The 22,119-nt window shown below is 40.5% G+C and overlaps 1 protein-coding gene across 2 annotated transcripts in view; it reads left to right on the forward strand.

The window, feature by feature from the left end:
* The window catches only part of tmem63c (transmembrane protein 63C), a 34,105-nt gene extending 17,814 nt beyond the window's left edge, over nucleotides 1-16,291 (forward strand). For both annotated transcript variants that reach the window (XM_028998030.1, XM_028998038.1), the window contains exons 2-23: nucleotides 961-1,236; nucleotides 2,659-2,738; nucleotides 4,228-4,315; nucleotides 4,536-4,573; nucleotides 4,882-5,024; nucleotides 6,312-6,363; nucleotides 6,907-7,015; nucleotides 7,110-7,183; nucleotides 7,264-7,344; nucleotides 7,675-7,795; nucleotides 7,990-8,123; nucleotides 8,435-8,557; nucleotides 9,420-9,573; nucleotides 9,980-10,086; nucleotides 10,409-10,495; nucleotides 10,964-11,029; nucleotides 11,123-11,285; nucleotides 11,671-11,776; nucleotides 12,735-12,902; nucleotides 13,479-13,594; nucleotides 14,044-14,118; nucleotides 14,366-16,291. In XM_028998030.1, the coding sequence (XP_028853863.1) occupies nucleotides 1,006-1,236; nucleotides 2,659-2,738; nucleotides 4,228-4,315; nucleotides 4,536-4,573; nucleotides 4,882-5,024; nucleotides 6,312-6,363; nucleotides 6,907-7,015; nucleotides 7,110-7,183; nucleotides 7,264-7,344; nucleotides 7,675-7,795; nucleotides 7,990-8,123; nucleotides 8,435-8,557; nucleotides 9,420-9,573; nucleotides 9,980-10,086; nucleotides 10,409-10,495; nucleotides 10,964-11,029; nucleotides 11,123-11,285; nucleotides 11,671-11,776; nucleotides 12,735-12,902; nucleotides 13,479-13,594; nucleotides 14,044-14,118; nucleotides 14,366-14,605 (2,556 nt within the window). In that variant the 5' untranslated portion in view covers nucleotides 961-1,005 and the 3' untranslated portion in view covers nucleotides 14,606-16,291. The remainder of the gene's footprint in view (nucleotides 1-960; nucleotides 1,237-2,658; nucleotides 2,739-4,227; nucleotides 4,316-4,535; nucleotides 4,574-4,881; nucleotides 5,025-6,311; nucleotides 6,364-6,906; nucleotides 7,016-7,109; nucleotides 7,184-7,263; nucleotides 7,345-7,674; nucleotides 7,796-7,989; nucleotides 8,124-8,434; nucleotides 8,558-9,419; nucleotides 9,574-9,979; nucleotides 10,087-10,408; nucleotides 10,496-10,963; nucleotides 11,030-11,122; nucleotides 11,286-11,670; nucleotides 11,777-12,734; nucleotides 12,903-13,478; nucleotides 13,595-14,043; nucleotides 14,119-14,365) is intronic.
* The last annotated feature ends 5,828 nt before the right edge of the window (nucleotides 16,292-22,119 follow it).

Consider the following 22,119-nt stretch of genomic DNA (forward strand, 5'->3'; position numbering starts at 1 on the left):
TATGACTTCAACTCTGACGTTGCCTCTCCATGATGTTGCACCAGTTTGCTAGAGTACACACAGGATCAGAGAATTCAAAATGCTTACACTGCAGTACCAGGCTGTAAAATGAAGTTATTGTCATAAAGGTCATAAAGTTCATTGCTGTTTGTTAGCAACTGTTTGTTTCAGTGATTTTTAGTGACTGAAAGGTCTGACAACAGTCAGACATAATGGAAATATAAACAGCAGCCTGGGCAACTGAATCAGTGCCTGTTGACAGAGAAGGACCATCTGGAAGAAAGAGCCGGAGCCATCCGTAGGCCTGGTCTGTTGTAGAGAAACGGTCTTTGGTAATAGTCGATCTGAATAGACTGCACACAGGATAGCATTTCTCAATGTGACATGAGAGAATAAGAAAACAATGGGATGACTGTGGTTGGGTATTGCCAGTTCTTTTGCAGCTGACAATGAGGGCCGGCCGTGGTGCACTGAGTTAACTCTAAAGACAAAGGGTGCAGTGGTGCACTGGGTGCACGCCATGGCTTTTCACCGTGCACTGTGTGTCCCTGCTGTTTGCACTTCTTTTTTTCTGACTCCCAAGGCCATTAAGTGTCTGTGTGTTTTGTATCTCATATCTGTAAAAGAACCATATGTCCTCACAAAGACATTTCAGTGGGGACATTTTTCTGGGCCTCACTAGTATAAGCTATAAACCTAAAAGTTGGTTTGTGGTATTAGGTGTTTATATAGAATTTACATTTAGTTAGGTTACATATTTATTATCCATCTCCTGATAACGCATATAACTCCATCCACTATTTTGGATTTGGCACTATAGGTGGTATAAGGGCCAGAATATATGATAATATTTAGCACTGCTGTATAATTTCTTCTAATTTTGATTTGATTATTTGGTCTTGTTCATTGATTATCTGCCTAACCCTGAATGGTTATGACAATGTGTATTCTCCTCCACAGTGATGGTCTGAAGGACTGAAGGTTGCTGACATCTCAGCTGTTGCAATGGCGCTCTCTGACCTGTTGGGGACAGGGGTGCCGGCATATGAAACGGAGCCTCCTGGTGGTGGAGGAGGTCTTGGCACAAAGCTGGACATCCTGGACTTTCTGACCACCGTGACAGAGAACAGCACAGCTGATCAGTGCTACCGGGCGCATTCACACAGCAGTGTACTGCAGGGCCTGCCGTTTGGAGGGATTCCCACTGTGCTGGCCATCAACGTGGTCCTGTGGCTGGTACTGCACTCTTCATAATCTTACAACTCACATTCAAAATAAAACAATATTATATTCTGGCCTATGCAGTTCAAGCTTCATTGTTGAATACGGTATTTTAAGAAGCCTTGAAGTCCCTGGGCACAATTTTCATTCACAGTTCTTCTCTACTCTCTACACTAGGGTGTGGTCAACAGTGGCCTCAGGACTACAGTAAATAGATAGATAGAACAAGAAAGAAACACAATCTTTAATGTTGGTTTAAGTCATCCTGTTATGGCTGCAGCAGGTACGAAACATACAAACACTCCTCGACCCCACAGTAGCCTTCGTGGACCATCAAGGTCCTGGCATGCAAAGGAAAAGACCGGGAGCAGGGAGGGCCCAGGGCAGAGAGCTGCCGTTCACCTGAGGTGAGTCATTGTTGTCCACGTAAGAAGGTGGCGTTGGGAGAAGTCTTCATGAAACGGGATTTAAGAATAACAAAAGCTCATCACACAGGACAGGGTGCAAAACATACAAACATTAAATGGCCCGACTAGACAACATGAGTCTATATTTGTACACGGAACATTAGATGCAGACAATCAGGATATTGTCGATGCCTTCAGACGGAACATGGAGCCGGAGTATCCCACCAGTGTCATGACCAGTGTCACATCCAGAATGAGGAAGTAGTGTGCATTTTAAACTCAAACATCATTAAAGAATGTGCTTTCTATGACTGAAATAATTACACAAAAAGATAAAATCACCATCAAGGTTACAAATCCATCTGTTTCTGTCAGTCCTGAGGACGCCATTGACCTTACATTAGTGAGGGCATCACATAGATTTAGACTATTCAGGGGAAATAGTTATGCATAATAGTGAACTTCAGAATAACATTACATTGATATTCACTGCAGAGCTAATCATCAGTCAGGTAGCAATGACCCTCGTCTTGAAATGATTGGATAATAATTTGAGATCCTTTGAAAATCTTGAACGATTTAAAGGCAATAAATAGTTAATGGAGCCATAGACTTCACTTCTTGAGTGAATATGAAAATTATATGCTGCTATCTGTCAGACAGTGAAAAGGAAGGTTGTAACTGTGTGTTAGTAGAGTGTTAGGAGCCTTCAATGTGTGTGTATACGTGTGCATGCATGCATGCTGACCTCTCTCCTTTTCAGTTTCCAAGACAACCACTCACCTCTCCTCTTGCTGCCAAAGAAATGGCTAATCATTGCTCTGCTGCCCAGAATACCAGAGTTTATTCCCTTTGAGACATATTTTTAATTCTGTTTGAGGGGGAGTGGAGCTGTGTGTACATGTGTGCAAGTTTAGTATGTTTTTTGTGTAATGTAATACGCATAGGTGTTCGTTATCATCCTGGGTTGTATGTGGAAAATGCTCTGATATAGAGAAAAAGAAAGGAAGGATTGGTTTATGTCTTGCAGTTCCTTCTTTTGGTGTTTTCCTGTTTGCGGAAAGCTGCATGGGACTATGGTCGTCTGGCCCTACTGATGGAAAATGACAGGCAAGTGCAACTCAGTCAGTCTTCTGATATCTACATCTAGATATCAACATCACTAGCAAAGCCAGATCCAACCTGCACATTGTGCTATAGGGCTGTCCCTCTGGAAAAACTCTGTGCTCATTGAGGACAGTCAGTTTTAACCTGTGACTCTTACTTCATCTGTTTCATCTGTAGTAGGCCTTAAGTATATTGAAATGTTTTATCATAATTCAATGGCGCCTCATGGCAACATTACAAATACCATTGCTGCCCCCTGGTGGACCCAAGTGGTACATCTGGAAAAATCAACACTTGCCCAAAATTTAACGTTGGTTAAAATGCCATTGAGTTTTGTTCTTCTGACATGAGACATAATATCTACAAATATATAATTTACTTTATTATTAACAAACATTGAATAATTGCTGCGATTCCCGTGGCAGGGCTGTGGTGGCAAGGATAGTGTAAGGAAGCAGACCCATAATCTGAAGGAATCCCGAACCACCAAGGTGCCACCAAGGTGCCACTGAACAAAGCACCATCCCCACACACTGCTCCCCGGGCGCCTGTAATGGCTGCCACTGCTCACCAAGGGTGATGGGTTAAATACAGAGGACATTTTGTTGTGTTGCTGTGTATCACAATGACCTTAACCGCTAGGCCACCACTGCCCCATGTTTCCTGTACAGTGCATGTATTCCTGTCTTCTCTCCCTCTTGGGACAGCAGCATCTGTAAGTGTGTCACTGAGCAGTAACAAATTATTTGATTCAGTTATGCTGCTCAAATTACCACACACAATACGCTCTGTTGACCTCATCACAGAGGGAAGTATTGGATAACACCATCACACTAGGAGAGTATAGCTAGCAGGAGATGAGATGTTTCATTTCAGTCCTGATGGGAAATTCAGACTCTTTTTTTTAACCTGTTCTCGTAATACAGAAGGAATTTTAAAAATTTGTTTTTGAGCATCAGATATATATTATATATTACGGTATTCATACTATAAGATTAAACAGTTCTGTCCATAATTTTTACATAAAGAATGTGAAATGTTTGGTCTCCAAAAACAACAGGTCTTCACCCGTATTCAGTGGTTAGTACCTATTATGAGGTTATCCCTGTGATAATGTTAAAGATGAATATGAATGGAAATTGGTATTCATTTTCATACCACTGGATGCATGTTTATATAGTGAGGTTGGTCCAGTGAGGTTAGTCATAACAGTTTTAGGAGTACAGAAAGGAGTACAGCTCCCAGGGCAATTAATTCAGTGAACATTAAACGGAAGGCCTACAGTTTGAACTAAGCAATGCAAAATGTTGGTCCCACAATTCAGTTGACATAACCCCATTTGATTGACAGCCCTAATTCAAAGTTGTAGCAAGTTGAGGTACAATGTTTTCACATTAAAAAAAAACTAAAGATTGTTGCTGAGCAATGTCATCCCCTATTGAGAGGATTTTTCCATAAACCATTGTATTAACAAATTGCTCTTTTTCCTCAGTCTAACATCTCTGTTCTATGGGGAACAAAGTGAAAAGGAGAAGTCGCCATCAGAATCCAGCCCATCTGATTCAGAAAGCAAAGACATGGTGAATATGACCTCAAGCGAACACACTCGCAAGTGTAAGGGATCTGTAGGGGTTCATCTGACACAATGTGTCAAAAGTGTCAATGGTTTTTTGTTTTGAAAGTCATTACTCAGTAGATATATTTTCTCATATTTTTCATAAAGAAGTCAGATGAAACTGTCACTGAAAGTAATTAAATGATGGGAGTGCCCGTCCTTTCTCTCTTTTTCTCCTTTTACAGGGCTTCTGCTCATGGTTGGCATCACTTTACCATATGAAGTAAGTGTGATGATGTCATCAACGTCAGCTGTACCTTCTTGTGTACCTCATTAAGTTGCAAAAAGACTTGTGGACAGTTGTTGCTTGGATCATGTCTGGTTTCCAGTGTTTAGATGTTTGGGTTGGGTTAGCTCCACTAAGCCTTTTTTAGACCATACCCTCTGAGGCCCTGAAGGTCCATTTACCCACATGTGTAAAGCCCACCCGCAGTGTGCTGTGTGTGTGTGTGTTTTTTTGCATTTTGTATTCTTTTTTAAGACGAATTTACCAGACAACATAACTTTTTCTCTATCCCACTATTTGTGCAGAAACGACGAGATCCGTAGCAAATGTGGCATGGACGCAATCATCTACCTGTCCTTCCAGCGTCACATTATCCTGCTAATGACAGTGGTGTGCTTGCTGTCGCTCGCCATCATTCTGCCCATCAATGTGTCCGGCAACCTCCTGGGTAAAGCAGACCACCCGGGAATGAATGGGAAGTAATGAAGCAGGAGGACGAGGAGGAGGCCAGGGATGAGCTGGATAGGCTAACCAGACAATTAGCTCTGAGAAAAGGAGTAATTAGGACCACCCCAGCTTGTTTACAGTATAAGTGGCTTTGCAAGGACAGATGTAGGGCTGCAGGTGCCAGTAAAAACCTAGACTATCATGGGAAAGCAAGCTGCAATGCTGCACTGTGGGTGGATTGATTAAAATGTGAGGATGAATTTATGAGCAGCTGAGGTGCATTGGCCTCAGATGTCACTTGTGTGTAAAGATATATATTCATAATCAAAATATATATAATCATAATTATAATAAAAATGTTGGATTCTTAAACATTCACAAGCTTTGTCCATGCATAAGTCACTGTATAATGCCACTTGGATAAGAAAACATTTTTACTGTTTCAGTTTTCACCTCTCACCACTAGTATGATATGAACACAGGCTGCTGAATCTAAATGTGAAATTTGGTAGAATTAATGAATTATTTCTTTAAAAGGAAATGCATCTTCACCATACATGCGTCTGACAGATGCTGAAAGTGGTGACTCTGAGTAAGCCTCAAGTAGTAAAGTAATCCAGGCACTGGCCGCAGCTGGTTTATTGCCATTGGCTGTCATCTTTAAGGACCAGGGTGTCGTTAAACAAACCAGCCTGAAAGTATGGGGGTTGTCATGGCAACAGTCAACCCAAGACAAAAATGGCACGAGTAAAGATTTTAACAGAGACTGGGAGAGGAACATTTTCAGGAAAGCCTAACATCCTGTATATATTTTGCCATTTTGGGAGAGCTGAATCAGATTTTTTGGATTGTTTTTTTATTGCATTTGTGCCATTCATATTGCTATAAGTAGACTGATGACTATAGCAGGGTTTGTAAGAGTGGGATTCAAGACAATAACCAGTAGGGTTTTCTTAAACTGGTATTTGCTGTGAGCCTCTAAGTCTCTATTCTTGTAAATATTCACACCAGCTTTGTGTTTAAATGCAGTATATTCTCAGCTGCACTACGTCCTCAGTATAGTTTTTGCTGTGTGTTTGACCTCAGTGTTATTTGTGGATGACAAGCAATAATTCATCATTTTCATATTAGGAATAAAATGGCCTCAGGTGCAAAGTAGTTAGACGTTCCTGGGCTACTGCTCAATTTGAAATGTGTCAGGACCACTGCGCTAGGCTACCACAACTAATTTTGTGTGCAGATAGTAATAATGGCTAATAATTGGTTTCTTATTTCTGCGATTGACCAGGTGATAACCCTCAGAACTTTGGACGCACAACAGTGGCCAATGTCCCAGCACGGTAGGTCAAATGCTTTTTTATTCTGATCTGGACAGACTGATACCCCAGATAATGTGAACCCTTGTCACCCATATACCCTAAAGGCTTTAGAGCAAGAGAGCAAGAAACCAAACTGTCAGATAATGAAATATCATGTGCCATGGATCTGCCACCTCACATTTTCAAGGTCGTTCTTCTGTGTTCCTGTTCTCCGGTCTGACCTTATCCCCATGTCTACTCTTATCTGTCCTGACCAATGTTATCTGCTTGCCCTGAATGCAACGCATATGTGGAAAAGTCTGTAAATTGTTTCAGCTCTGAAGCTTGGAAATAAGTTAATCTTTAACAAAAACATGTCCTGTAAGGTCTGATGCGACCCTGATCTCAGTGACATTAAATCCTGGCCACAAGTTTCTTTAAACGTACACCAGCTGAATGTCTGCGAAACCGCAGTGTGAAAGCTTGTACTGATCCAGAATTTAATTTAAAACATCAGCAAAAGCTGATACAAGTGATTCATGTCCTGATCATTCTGGCTTTTTATTTCCTTCTGTGTGTGTCTAGAAACAGCTTCCTCTGGCTGCACAGCATCTTTACCTTGCTGTACTTTGTGATCACAGTGCTGTGTATGGCCCATCACTCCTCACAGCTCGAGTACAGAGAAGATGAGAAGGTTTGTTACTCGCATGCATTCTTTTTATGTGATGTTGCACTGTGGCCACTGCTTTTTCTGCATAACCACGCTTTTGGCTGTTTGTGTGAGGCAGGTTGCCCGGACTTTAATGATCACCTCCATTCCCAGAGAGCTCTCAGACCCAGGCCTGGTCACCAAACACCTCCAGTGAGTGACAGTACCAGGAGTTCAGTTGATTTCAGTTCAAAAGCACTCTCCATAACATGTCTTCTCTGTTTTGCCTGCAGTGAGGCCTATCCTAGCTGCACCGTCACAGATATCCGGTTTTGCTTTGACGTGCACAAACTAATGAAACTGGACTCAGACAGGTACTGCACATCCTTTATACAGTACACACCACTATAGTAGAAGAATCAAGCAAAACCAATAGCATATCATGTGTTTTTGAAAGAATATATTGCGTTTGTTAGAATGTTAGAACCTTACAGAGGCAGTTTCCAGTATCTAACCCTTCATGGATCACTATGATGTTACAGTGTAGCTGTTTGACATCAGTATGATGTCAGAACATGATCTTGAAATACAATACCTATGTATGGTGTTCCTTTTATATGAAACCCTTTTTAACATTATATTTTCTATACACATTGTACGTACAACAAATTTTTCTGTTTGACTTTTGTGGTTTTCCTTTACAGGCGAAAAGCAATGAAAGGACGGCTGTATTTCACTACAAAAGCACAGAAAGAAGGCAGAATAATGATAAAGACTCATCCTTGCGCTCAGTTCTTCTGCTGTGACTTTTGCGGCTTTGAGCAGGTGTCTTTTTTTTGTTGAAGCTGCAGTAATTCAGTTAGTCCACTGGAGAGTGCTGTAAACCTAAATTTACCTCTAACTGCTCCCATGCTGATTTCCCATGTGTCTATGAACAACTGACATGCATTAGACTAGTAGATATTAGCTATAATTTTTACACCCGAAAAATGAATGGGTTTGCACTTCCTTCCTCCCAGGTTGATGCTGAGCAGCATTATAGTGAACTGGAGGAGAAACTGACAGACGAGTTTAATGCAGAAAAGAACCGCATCTCCATGAAGAGGCTGGGCACCGCCTTCGTCACCTTCAGAGATGACCGGATGACAGCCGTGTGAGTATGCTGCATTCAGCAGAACTGAGTCAAACACCCTTAAAAACTCATTTAGATTTCAGCATCAAGGAAAGGTCCTCACAAAAAAAAGTGTCATTATGGCCCTTCTCCATTTAAAAGCATATATTACAAACTCAGTACTTCAGCATTATCAGACTAAATCCTGTCTGTTATGTTAGGAATAAAATACCCAGTCTGGGTTGCAACCTCCAAATAGCACCTAGATATCAAAGATTTAAAACAACATTAACAATAAAACTGCCCCCTCTTTTCTTGTTAAAGATGATTTATTTTGTTTTTTATGAATTTAGAATTGTGAAGGACTACCGCAGAGCCCACTGTAACCGCCGACCTCAGCAGTCCAGCATTACCACCGTTGTGCAGTCTCACAGGTGGGGGGTTTCCTATGCCCCTGCCCCCTCGGACATCATCTGGTGAGTGTCAGAAACCAGGCCTTTTCATGTTCCATTCCATTTCCATTGTGTTGAACCAGTCTTTGATTACTGGAATTTGTGGGACCAATCAGATTTTCAGTAGAGCGATTAATAGTTGCTCTCACTGCACATGCCTCAATCTGCCTAGACAACCTCTGTGGCGGAGAGGTTATGCAATATGTGTGTGAACACCGAGAGTGTAAAGCATGGCGGAGGCATGTTGGAGGGGAGGGGAGGTGCAAGCGGTTGCCGCCGCTCAGTGTTTGTGCTTCACACCTCATTAGTCCCCTTTATCATACTGTATGCTTGGCTGCAGCTTTTGTTTCTTGCTGCCTTAAGAGCTGGGCTCTTAACAGGAAACTGGCTTTGCTCTTCGGTTCAGGTTTAAACAGCCATGCGGTGGTTCAGCCACTCTGCTTGTTTTACTGTCCAGTGTGGTCCTCTCTCAGTAACATGGTGCGGTTCCGCCGGCCCAGGAGAAGGCCACACATGGAGGCTTTATTTTAGAAGTGAAAGGTTTTTGTGACTTTGAAAAGATTACTGAAAATAACCCGGTTCTCCAATATGCCATATTATTATCAACTGTATATTATTATGCCTCTTTTATGAGGATTATATACTCTGGTATATATGTTAAAGTATACAGTTTTTTTTATTGTTTTTGGAGCTCTTGTAATGCAATTCCATTACACATTTTGGATGGAGGGTGTATAACAAAAATGTTTTAGAAATGTGCTGAAGATTCTTAGCATTGTAAATTACGTTAGGTGCTGAAAACTACATTGCCTAAAGAACCTTAATGTAAAGTTCTGCCTTGCAGCATGGTTTTTAATTAGTTTGCGTCTGACCTGTGCATGACCAGGGAGAACCTGTCGGTATGTGGATCCCGCTGGTGGCTGCGTTGCGTGCTCCTCAACATTCTGCTCTTCCTCCTGCTGTTCTTCCTCACCACGCCTGCCATCATAGTCAACACCATGGACAAGTTCAATGTGACACGGCCAGTGGAGAGCCTTCAGGTCAGAGCCTACTGGAACTCCCACTACTGTTTTAGTGGGCAGATGTTTGTGTCCAAGATCATGCTTGTCTTTTTGGCTGTCAGGCTTCACAGTTTAGGGTTCTTTTGGTTGATAGTTTTGACCCATTCTTGAGAACAAGAAAAAAAATATTTAAAACTAGTGATTGGCCTTTGTCTCTCGTCACTTGGCTTTGCATGTCCAACTGTTCACTTGTTTGTCTAAACAAGCTTCTGCTTAGCTATATTTCTCTAGTATTTGTCCATCTACATTGTTTGTCTTGAGTGCTTGGGCCATTTAACTATCAATAGGCCTTTGCGATATTGTGCTAAATTTGAGTACATTAGAGACATTTAAGAACAGGTAATATAAGAATGTCTGTCTAAAAAACTTTCTCCTCTCTCACCAGAACCCAGTGGTCACTCAATTTTTCCCCACTCTCCTTCTATGGGCCTTCTCTGTTCTTCTGCCCTTCGTTGTGTACTACTCTGCATTCTTTGAGTGCCACTGGACCAGGTACTGCCACATGCCACAGAAGCCTTTGTTAGGGCACCCATCCATTTTTTGTCAGTTATTGGTTCTTAAGATGGATTTTAGTCTTCAGTGTTCACTTATTGACTTGCCACTTGTAACCGGCACATTGGGAGAGTTCTAGAAGCACTTCATTAAATCCTGATGGCAAACGTGATTTTCCTCATGTGTGATGTCAGCTATAGTGGTATGAAAATAAAACCCACATTCTGAAACTGTAGATTAACACACATTTTTATTTATCAATGTTTTATTCATAATAAAGCCTTTTAGTTGTAGATCCTTTATGTGTGTGTTTCTCCTCTAGATCCAGTGAGAATCAGACAATTATGCATAAATGCTTCCTTCTCCTTGTCTTCATGGTGATAATCTTACCTTCACTGGGTCTGTCCAGGTAAATATTTACTCTGTTTACATCGACTGTAATCATTTTCAATTAAATGCAGCTTAGCTTATAGGAATCTAATTCAACCATATTTGCCAGGAAAAACTACATTCTTAGTAATTTCTGCAAATGAAGTTGCATAATTTTGCATCATACTAAATACATGCCCACCGTAACCTGAAATTGCTCTTTTGCATTTTAAATGGGATCTTTTTTAGTAAAAAAGTATTGAATTTCACCAACATTTGTAAGAAACTTTAACTTCTAACACCAAAGTTAAGTGGGTGGAGATGTACTATAACTGTATGGAACGTGTGGCTGGGTGAAGAAAGGAATGCATGCCCACAACTAGTATCACAGTTTTATAAAAAAAATAAGCATGGCACAAAGGCAATTACAAAGAATGTGACATTAACTGTACAAAACTATTCTATTATGTTTATGTTGGTCACTTTTAATTCAGATTTTCTGTTTTAGTTTGGATGTGTTCTTCAGGTGGCTGTTTGATGTTAACTTTCTGGATGAGAGGGGTGTCAAGTTTCAGTAAGTCATAGGATTTTTTTTGTACTCATTTATTTCACTGTAGTCTGTTTGTTGTAATACGACATTTATTTTGAACTTGTGTTCCTGGTCCAGGTGTGTGTTTCTGCCTGACAATGGGGCATTTTTTGTAAACTACGTGATCACATCCAGCTTGATGGGCACAGCGATGGAGCTGCTGAGAATCCCAGCTCTTTTTGTCTACACAATGCGACTCTGCTTTGCCAAATCTAAAGCTGAGCAAATTCATGTCAAGAGGGTACGTCGAGTTAGTTTCACACATGGTACTATAAATCTGAAAAAAAATCTCAGATGTGTAACTACTAAAAATCTTAATCAAGTGTTAACAACATGATTTATCAATACCATGAGATAAGATGGTATTAATAGGTGACAGGAGAGCATAACCAATTAGAATAGAATGATGTAATGAAATATTTGAGTCTTTGAAAACTGCACATGATTGTGATTGATCATTGCTGAATGGTAATTAGTGTGAATTGCTCATTGGTCTATAATTCAGTTTTATCACACTAATTATTCTGAAATAACTACACTTCATTAGTATTAGTTATCTGTTGTCATATCTGACCCTATAATTAAATATTAGTTGGTATACCAGATGAAGGTGTCTTGTCTCCCAGAGCCAGGCTTATGAGTTCCAGTTTGGGCTGGAGTATGCTTGGACCATGTGCATCTTCTCTGTCACAATGACTTACAGCATCACTTGTCCCTTAATTGTCCCCTTTGGTGAGTCTCACTTGTTAATTATGGTATCATGTGTGTTTCTCAAACATGTCTGTCACATGAAGAAGCATTCTCTCGTGCTGTTATTCCTGCATTTATTACTCTTTTTACAACGTTTATACCGTTCTCCTCGCTCGGCCACAAGCTTGCTCTCTCTCCTCCTGCTGATGTGTGTAGGAGTGGGATCTGTGCACCCGATTGCCCTCCGCTCTCCTCATTTCCCTGACAGCCTTTCAGTAACAGCCAACTGATAGGTGTGAAGCCGGTCTGGTCCCCCAGACACCCGCACACGGCCGGCCGAGAGCCGCCCGCCCACACCACTCCTGTCAGCAGCCACCAGCATTTATTTACTACTGTAGTGCTAATCACACACACAAATGCTCAAACAGCTCAGTTTATTTGCCTCTATTAGTTGCTTTATCATATTATCTTTTATTTTGTACAGTAAATGTTTTTTGTTGCTGTTGCATTATTACTATCTCATAAAACTGCTGGGGTGCTCAAGGGTGGTCTAGATTTTCAAATAAGGGCCAATTACAATGAGGCCACAATCCAAAGAAACTGAGGAAAGGTGCTTCTAACAGTAACATGGTAATGAAGAACAATGACACACGCAACCATACTCAGACCAGCAGAATTAATCACTGAGGTGCAAATGTGCAGACCTGATTATGATGATGATGCAGGTGATGTTCAAATAACAGTGGACTCATGTAGAAAATGCTTAAGAGCAGTTCAAGAGCAGTTTCAATAAATAAAATGTTTCAGTAACATGCTGTATTTAGACCAGAGTTCCATTTGCCATTTACTTTTAACACCCTGGGGCTATTATTGTGCCAGGAGTGTTGAGCATGTCTTTAAAATACTGCCACTGGTTTTTTAATCCCAAAGTGAAATTGTACAGTCTGAGTATATTTCAGTTATGCAGTCAGTATGTCGTTGTTTGTGCTCTCGGTCCCAGGGCTGCTGTATCTGGTTCTGAAGCACATGGTTGATCGCTACAATATCTACTATGCCTACCTTCCAACCAAGCTCAACCAGCGTATCCACTCGGCAGCCGTCAGCCAGGTGGTGGTGGCGCCAATACTCTGCATGTTCTGGCTGCTCTTCTTCTCTATACTGAGACTCGGTACGTCCAGCTTCCTGCTTCACTCACCATGGACTATTGCTAAAGAATGCTAAGCAATATGAAGTAATAAGAAACTGTTACCAATTCCTCAGAGTGGGGAAATTCACACTTTCTAATACTCATTATAAATAATATCCATGCACCTTAGCCAATCCACTGGTTTACATGTCTTTGAAACACAATGCAAACTTGGATACATTCTAGACTATATCCTGTGGCATGGGGTATACACTTACAAAAACGTAGCATATCAGTTATAGCTGTGGCACGGTAATGAATGGATTTTATGGAGTGAAATGAATATCTGCATAGCCAATAATCATGTTTAGCAGAAGATTCTGAAACTAATGTTGGTGTCAAATATGCTAATAGCAAATCTTGTATACATGGCTAGTATACATGCACAAACGCTTATATTATATTGCAAATGGGAATTATTATAATTTTTGCATTCCCTGTTGCATACACCCCGTGCTTGAGTAGCACTGTGCAATATACCTTTTGCCCTTTTATTTATGCCATGTTTTTACACTGCCATCACAAGTTCTCTTTCTGTGATCTACTCCATCTAACCAGGTCCAGTTCATTCAATCACTCTGTTCACCTTCGTGTCTCTGCTGTTATGCATCGTCTTCACTTGTTTCCGTTTGTGCCTGAAGAAATTGCAGCCTGATAGACTGACCAGCTACCAGGTCAGTCTCTGAATTATAAAAGATGTATTGCCTCTCTCAACAGTCAGATTTGTGTCATTTTTGTCCACTTGCATGTTCAAGCAGGTATCCCATACGTGGATGTCACTTATGGGATGCGGATGAACATTTCCTAACACAATTTTTGTATATTTCTAGTATTAGTACTTAATTAGTGTCAGGATTGGCTCCAGGTGATGTTGCCAGCTGTAGCCAATCCGGACAGCTGTTAAAAACCTGTGACTCTGCCCCTCTGCAGCGATGGCATTTTTGTTCTCCCCATTATTCCCCCTGTTTTTGGCCATCGTGCCATGTTTCTTTATGTTTTCATAATAAATCCTTGGTTATATTATGTCCCGTCGCTGAGCTTACTTCCCCCGTCAGCTCGCTAACTTGACAATTCGTTTGCATAATTTTTATGCATTGGGTGTAAACTTTTTTTTTTTTTACAGATGTCAGACCAGCCAGCAGAAGGAGTTTTTAGTGAGAATGAAAGGAGCACAACATCTTCCACAGCCGCTGCTAATGTAAATATGCTGAAAAGTTGTTGTATATAGTGGCTAAACAAATATAGAAATGTATAAAATTTGAATTGATATGCCCTAAAATGCTCTGACTAGCATTTCACTGTATGCATTTAAATATTCTCAACTTGCCTGGTTCCCATATTTGTGCACCGTCAAGTATTTAAAATGAATCACATTTGATGAATTTTTGATTGAAAGCTCTAATAATAACAATAATAAAATCTTTTTCTCTGTTTCTACATTACAGCTCTTTATTGCATCTGTATTAATTGAGCCAGAGTTAGGACTGACTCCTATGCCTTCTCCTGCCCACCAAAGCTATGGTGCCATGGGAAACTGCCAGAGTTCTGCCGCTGAGGACGAAGATGATGATGAAGACGAAGACCATCATTCCAAAACCCATGAAACTGAGCTCCAGGACCTCCCAGAGAGCCAGGACCCCTACAGTTCAAGCCCACTCATGGACAGCCCAGTGGGCTACCAGTAACCTTATCACTCTGCTAAGTCAGTTCTTTCCAACAGCTGATCAACCCTGCAAGACTCACATCACTGCTCAGGAAGATGGCCAAGAAAAGACAAAAATGCTGCAGCTTCACCACAGAAACCTCCCAAAAATGTTTTGAAATCAAACCAAACTGCCTCAGAAAGTTCAAACAGGCTTAATGTGTATATGGATTGTCCCACTAAAGGCAGTCTTAGTGATTATTTTAGAGCCGGATACCTATAGTTATGTTTGTATTGAATTTTATTTTGTATTTCAGGTTTGGTCCTGGGTAAAATGAGGTGAATGACAGTGGAGATTATAAAAGAGAGAGAGATTTGATTCATTTTAAGGCTATGGAAATTTCCAGCACAATGATTTATATTTTAAGAAACCCTGTTTTGCAGAGGTAAAACCAAAGTAATGCAAAACATGGAGATTATCCTGCTGCCCCTGCTTGCAAATATTCACAATTACCCAAGGCCCAATTGTCTACTTCAAGGTACAATTTACATAAACATAATGCCTATTATAGCACATAAAATCATTTCCATGGAAAGTTCGTGGAAATTCGTTTTTCGCTGGCCATCTGCACAGAGAGAACAGGACATATGGAGAGCTCTGTCCAACTCTAGACTTCTGACTCAGTCAATATGCCCACCATACAGAAGACGTGGAAGGCTTATTACTAAATCTATAATTATTGATGGACTGTCAATACAATTTCTGTAGTTGTCAGATATGTTTGCTATCATCTCTGTTGATTTCTTTTAAACCAAAAAATTAGACACATTATAATATTATTATTATTATTATTGCTGGTGTAAATGTCGTTAGGTCAGTGAAATCTTGCATTTGCATAAAGTATTACATTAGAAAGTGTCATACTGTTCATACAGTTGTAGCATAGCAAAATATTTTTTTGTGTGAGCATAACCAAGCAGCAGACGTTTAATTCATAACTGTATGACGTTACATGGTACATACCAATATTCCCAGACTTTCATTCTGTTCTGCATGTTATCTGATAGCTTCAGCCCCCACTTTTTTCTTGGTCCATGGCAGTTCAAAGAGCTTCTACACTTGTGAAAATATTGGATGTATTGGAAATGTTTTTATTTTCTCTGTGCTGGTTCTCTACTGTGGTGGGTTGTCTTTGCTGCCTGCAAATTAGGTTTAAAGGAGGGATTAATTTAGGCAAAACTGAATGTAAGCTGAAATATGATTTGAGTTGTGCTCTTCAGCCGTGCCTTGAAGAAAACTTTTTTTTTTCTCTCTCTCTCTCTCTCTCTATCGACAATCCAGCATGGCCTAACATATGCTCCTTTGACTAAGTGCTAAAGGACGGGGAACACTGAGTGACTCTAAAATGTCTCACACAACACCACAGTTTCTATACAGATGCTGAACTGTTCACACACATGCCGACATAATCAAATCTCTCTTGCACCCACGTTCCACATACCTCAACACTTTTGCTAACAGACATTGCCACAGCAACATTGGCATTGCTGCATTAAACTGGGTGATGATACTGAGTCATTGTGGCGTCATACTGACTGTATTTAAAGTTTTCCTTGTGGCTCAAGGTGCCTTGTCATCAGTGTCACTGAGTCAACTACTGTACAGATCTGTCCCCGATGCAACAGTAGCCAAGTTCATTGTACATAGGATAAAATTACTTTCCAAAAATGTCTCTGTGCATTTGTATTTCTCTCTGAAATTGTGAAATCGGTATTTGAAGCAAAGATTTCAAAATCATCATCTATAGGGGTTCTAGGGCGCTGCCCCACCAGTCTCACACGAAGAAGATCACTCCTCAATGCGGGGGATTGGGTTTACGTAGTCCACGTTGAACAGCCAAGTGCCATCTTTCTTCCACACCAAGACCATTGGTATTCAAATGTAGTTTAAAAATGTTCTCTTTCTCATTTAACGCGACCGAAAGGTCATGTGACATATTTCCTGTTCCTTTGGGGTGCAGAAATCTTTACCATAGACTATATAGCTATAACTGGTGCATGTGCACTAGAATCAACTCCAATACAAAGAAAAAAAAAACCTCCAAGGTTACAGCTCGGCTCATGAACCCTGCAGTTCACTGTTGTACTTTGTTTGCAGTTAGTTGTGGAGTTTTTAGCATGGAGAAAACGAATTCTTATTTCATCCGTAAAAAAAGTTCCACTTCACAGAAGAACACCACAAGAAACCAGCAGCAGACCAAGAAACTTCAGAGATTAGCTACACAGGTGAAACAGAAGGTCTTCAAGGCATACATACTGTATTTATAGAATAACATTTTGTTAGGGACTTGTTAAAACATGTTTCAAAATGTGCATGTTTGAAGGAGAGGTGGGCAAAATTTACTAATAAATAATACATTTTTATTTAGTTCAAAGTACTGTGATGTTTAAGAATTGGGCTTTGGCGTACCATATGATGTGTGGTGACGTGGTTAGAGCGCATCTGAAAACTGACTTGCAAAAGTTTGCCCCACCAAAAAAAAATGTTTTTCCAGCCAACACTACTAATCATATGTATATTTAATAGAGATATACTGCACACAGTAAATGTCAGGTCACATGGTATCTGATCTGATTTACACTACATAAAATATCATCTTTGAAATTGGTAATATGTCACAGAAACCAAAACCCTTGAATTAAATGTCATTATTTAACCACATTGCTAGTTGTTAACACAATGGGTGGCCAATACCCTGTTTGCCCATTAACTGATCTGCAACTGGGCCACTGGTACAGTGCAGGCCTGGGTTCCCTTCTGAACCCCAGCTGTCTGAACCTGCTTCCAATGTAATCGCCATGGCCAATCCATGACACGGAGGGATCCATCCAAACAGCCCTGCCATCACCAGCAGCAGCAGGATTCTTATTTGTAGCCAAGCAGAATGGAAGACAGAGACCTTGCATTGATTACCATGGTCAATCCATTCATAGGGATTGGGAAAGAAATACCCCCACCTGCTTTCAGGCCGGGACCTCATCCACAGCCAGGAGGGAGATGAAAGGAAGATGCCAAGCTGTTCCAAGCTTTCATCAACAATTTTCTGGAACAATTTGTCTTTGTCTACCAGGAAAATATCTTCATTGGCTGGACAGCCACATCCAGCATGTCCAAAATCATCTACTATGCCAACACTTCCTTCCTCACGTTCATCATAACTGCCACCAACATCATTATGGACACCCGGCACTGTGAAGCAAATGCACTTTTAGCCATAGCTGACTCCATAACCACACCAATACTGGCTGACATCCAGTCAACAGCAGTCCGTTTTTGAGTGTTTGAGGAGGATGCCTATGAGATGGGATTAGACAGAAAACATCTGTGTAACACCAATATTAGCCCAGCAAGACTTAATCCACCCATTCCTCGTGTTTGGTGGGCATGCTGCCTATCTTCAAACACTGGGACTCCTGCACAAGTGGTGGCTACAACCAGCAACCTTTGTGGCCTTCTGTCCTATCTGTGACTGGGCTGTGACTTCTTCTCCCTCCACAAAAGCCCTGCAGTAGAGTATGTCCAGCTCAGCTCTGTGCATGCACCAAAAAAAATTTCCCCTTCAAGCACATGCACATGCACTAACTACTCCTCACCCTCATATTACCACAGAACCTCAACGTTTCTAAGTAAAACTGAGCAGATTATACTCGACTTGCAGTACAGTCCTCAGCTCTGTGTGTTTGTTTTTCACATATTTTTTGTTGGTCTTGTTACTGGTGTTGTTGATGACAGTAATCCCATCACCAGCCTTTATACGTTTACCATTATTGTGTGGAATATTGCCGGACCATTACACAAATCTTTACTGTGGCGAATGTTCAACAGGGCTGTTTCTGAGAAACGCTTTGAACTGAACATCACAGAAGCCCCCCACACTTACCATTAAGGCTAAGAACCAAGTATACGTTGAATTTACTGTGCTTGAAGTTCAGCATGGAGAGAGCTCTTTCGTTCCCTTTTGAAATTCATGATTCCCTTCCTCCATAAATGTGTGTTACTTCACTTTTTACAACTCTTTGGTTACAAACACCAAAAAGATCTGAACTATACAGCAGAGAACCGTATGGAAATTTCCAAACATTGGAGAATATGTGTTCCCCACAATACAAAAAAGGAGAATACCCATAAAAAACTAATTTGATATACACTTTGATCTTCACAAATATATTAATTTGGATCATAAGACAACCATGTTTTTATTACTGTGGATTTATAACAAGGATTTAGAAGTAGTTTTGGTCTAGTGCTATTAATGAATTTTCTTTGTTTGCAGGAAATTAGTATTGACCTTAAGCTGAAATGTATTTAACAGTAGAGTAAATGTATTCTTTGTATTAATATTAAAGAAAGAGCAGTCCGTTTTAGGGGGATATTGTGTGTGAGGAAGAAACATTTGTGGTGGGTGGTGCTGATGGATGAAGACACAAACAAGTTTGTGTGTGCACGTGTGTACAATTATATATGCATGCTTGCCCCATCCACTTTTGAGTCTTTCAAATCTTTGTCTCCCCCTTTGCGCTCTTTCCAATGCAGACTGATGTTGCCTCTTGCCTCCGTTTTCCTTCTGTGTTCGTACTGTAAGCGAGAGAGAGATGCAGGGATAGAGCGAGACAGTTTAAAAGAATGTCATTTAGACTCAAGCTCTCCACTTCTAGTAATAGAAGGGAGGTATGTGTACTGAAAGTCCTTCAGACCTTTACAGAGGCAAATTTATGTGGCTCCTACCAGCGGAGCTGCTCTAATTTGTCAAACTGCACTAGTAAAAGCAGTATGTCCAATGGATGTGTCAATAACATGGAAACGTAGGTCTCTATTGCCATGGCTCCTAGGCTTGCCTTTGAGAATTCTCTATCCATCTCAGCTTCAACTTCAAGTTGAGCTTTTTTGTAATTTCAGCTACATACATGAAACAAAGTTTCTTCGAAACCTGGTGCTACATGTAACATTTAAAAAAAGTTGTATACTGACATAAATTGCATGTGTGCAACATCGATGACCCAATATCTACATTTTAGGCCAATAATTGGCCAAATAATCAAAGACAGCCTCTGGAAATTTGTTGCTACATATATATTTGGGGCCTTTCACCTTTGACCTGCATCTTTAATGAAGTACGACATGTCTTAATGATGCTTTCTTTGTTAATATATTCATCGTGTTGTAGTCCAGAATACAACATGCAGACTTGTTTTGCTGGAGATTACGGAGCATCAAGTTAGTCTAAGACCACCTATTTGTGTGAGTTCTCATTTAGGAACATCTGCCACATTTTATACCTTCAAATTATTTATTAAGACATAGGAAATTTCGTACACTCTCTAAACAGAAACCTTATTTTTTAATTGCAATATTTGCTGTTATTTCCCCTGCACAGAAAACATTAAAGACACAAACATGTGATAAATCACTTTTCTGCTCTGCAAGAAAAATGGGAATAGTGTGGTAACTATGGATTAGTCAGATCTCGGTACAACAGCACTGAGTGCCAGACAAAACACGCAGCAGAGGCACTTAATGTATGCTGGTGCTCACCTTTCATGCGTCCTCCTGCTGGGAGCAGTGTGTCTGCATACCAAACAGCCTACATGAATCTGCCTCTGCATACAATAAGCCTTGTTGAGTCCACTTTCTGCTTGTGCACAAGCGCAAGCGTGTTTGTGAGGCAATCCTAATTAAAACAAATTTCATTTATCCCTCACATCACACAAACAGCTCCCTAAATCCCTAATAGGGGGATACGGCACCATTTGAGCAATTTGAGCTACATGAATTCCATGTTTGAACAGCATTAAACAAGGGCTTTGAAGCTATCATTGTGATTAAACTGCTCCAATGGAAAAAAATAGTAATGCTGTCTCTAATTTACTCCATTAAATCAGGCTTTCCCACTGCTTTGCACTGTCTCGTGTTGTTACAGAACATGTCAGAAGGGCATTTGTTCTGTTAATATTTCAGACTAATCGGGGGAAATTGAACCGGATCTGCACAGCATTTAACTCCCCCCTATTTACCTCTGTATATTTTGTGACATTTTCCCTCGGTCGCCTCAGCAACCTCTCGATGCGGGTAAGGTGTGCTGCCTATCCTCCGCACCACCATATGCTCAGAGCAGGAGACATGTACCGTGCCAGCAAACATATTTGCTGCCAACTTGGGTTTCCTTTTTCAATCTGGTGTTTTCATTTTGAATTTCAGTTCAGGTGATTTTGTGCAGGAACACTCATCACCCCACACCCCTTCATTTAAACATACAGTGATTAATCCATTAAACCATTACAATGGTTTTACTATGTAAGAACCTTTTGGAGAAACATGAGACACTATATATGTAGTGAAATAACAATTGCAGCATAGAATTTTGAGGTTCTTGACAGTGAAATATGGAAGATATTTTACCTCTATGGATTATAATGTCATTAAATCATTAAATGTAATTAAAAAATCATATTTAGTCAAATTAGGTATAAATTATTGCAATCTCTGTTAGCCTGTACTTAGTCTTCTACTAAGCCTGTACTCTGCATGCTATGGCTGAAAGGGAGTCTGCAGATGTGGTTTGGGACTCAGAGGAAAGGTGATGGTGTGAAGAAATGAAGATTAAGAATGAATTTCTGATATAAAATGCAACCTTTGCTGATTCCAGAAAGCTTCACCAGAACCACTTACAGCTTTGAATATTTTGTAACTTGTGTTGTCATTTGCTACATGTAAATGTTCATATTTACAGAGTACATGGTGTAAATGCAGTTTACAATAGCATATTAAGCTTTCTTATAAATATCACATCTAGAAACAGCTCCTGTAGAGTGACAGTGTTAATATTAATGTGCTGATATTCTGTTTATCACTTTCAGAAGGTAGATGTGAAAGTTGGCCGTATTTAAAATAATTCAGTGACATTTACTAACATTTGCATATGACATTGCATTAAATACACGTGCATGGACCCCCACTGTTGCTATGGGAGGAGGACAGATGGAGATCTCCAAGACAAGCGCAGCTTCATGGCCCATAGTTACCACCACCACCCCCACTGCTTCCCCCAAAGAATAATGCAGCCCACTCTACCTAGACAGCCCTTCACCGCCTTCGAAACAACACTTTTGGTTTCTCGCGTTGCTGAAGAGCTTGACTCCAAAGCGTGCACACACACACAAACACACAAACACACGCACACACACACACCTCTAGAGACACTCTCAGCGTGGATATGAGTGGTTACCATGGTAATGTCTGATTCTCGTTGTTCCAAAACATTGCAGACTTTCTAAAAATAATGTTCTTCTGTTATGGTCCGTTAGCTGTCTGTGTGTTGTCACCATCCTTGCCCTTTTTCTCACTCTACACCTCATATTAAAAATGGATGTTAACAGCAAACATGCAGATGTATTTGAACCCAGAAAAAAGTGACGTCAAGCTCTATCCTTCGGTAATGGTCATGGTCATATTGCATCAAGCATGATGCAAAAGGGGTGGTAATAACTTGGGAGAGTTAA

The sequence above is a fragment of the Denticeps clupeoides genome, chromosome 1, assembly GCF_900700375.1.
Source record: "Denticeps clupeoides chromosome 1, fDenClu1.1, whole genome shotgun sequence".
Lineage (NCBI taxonomy): Eukaryota > Metazoa > Chordata > Actinopteri > Clupeiformes > Denticipitidae > Denticeps > Denticeps clupeoides.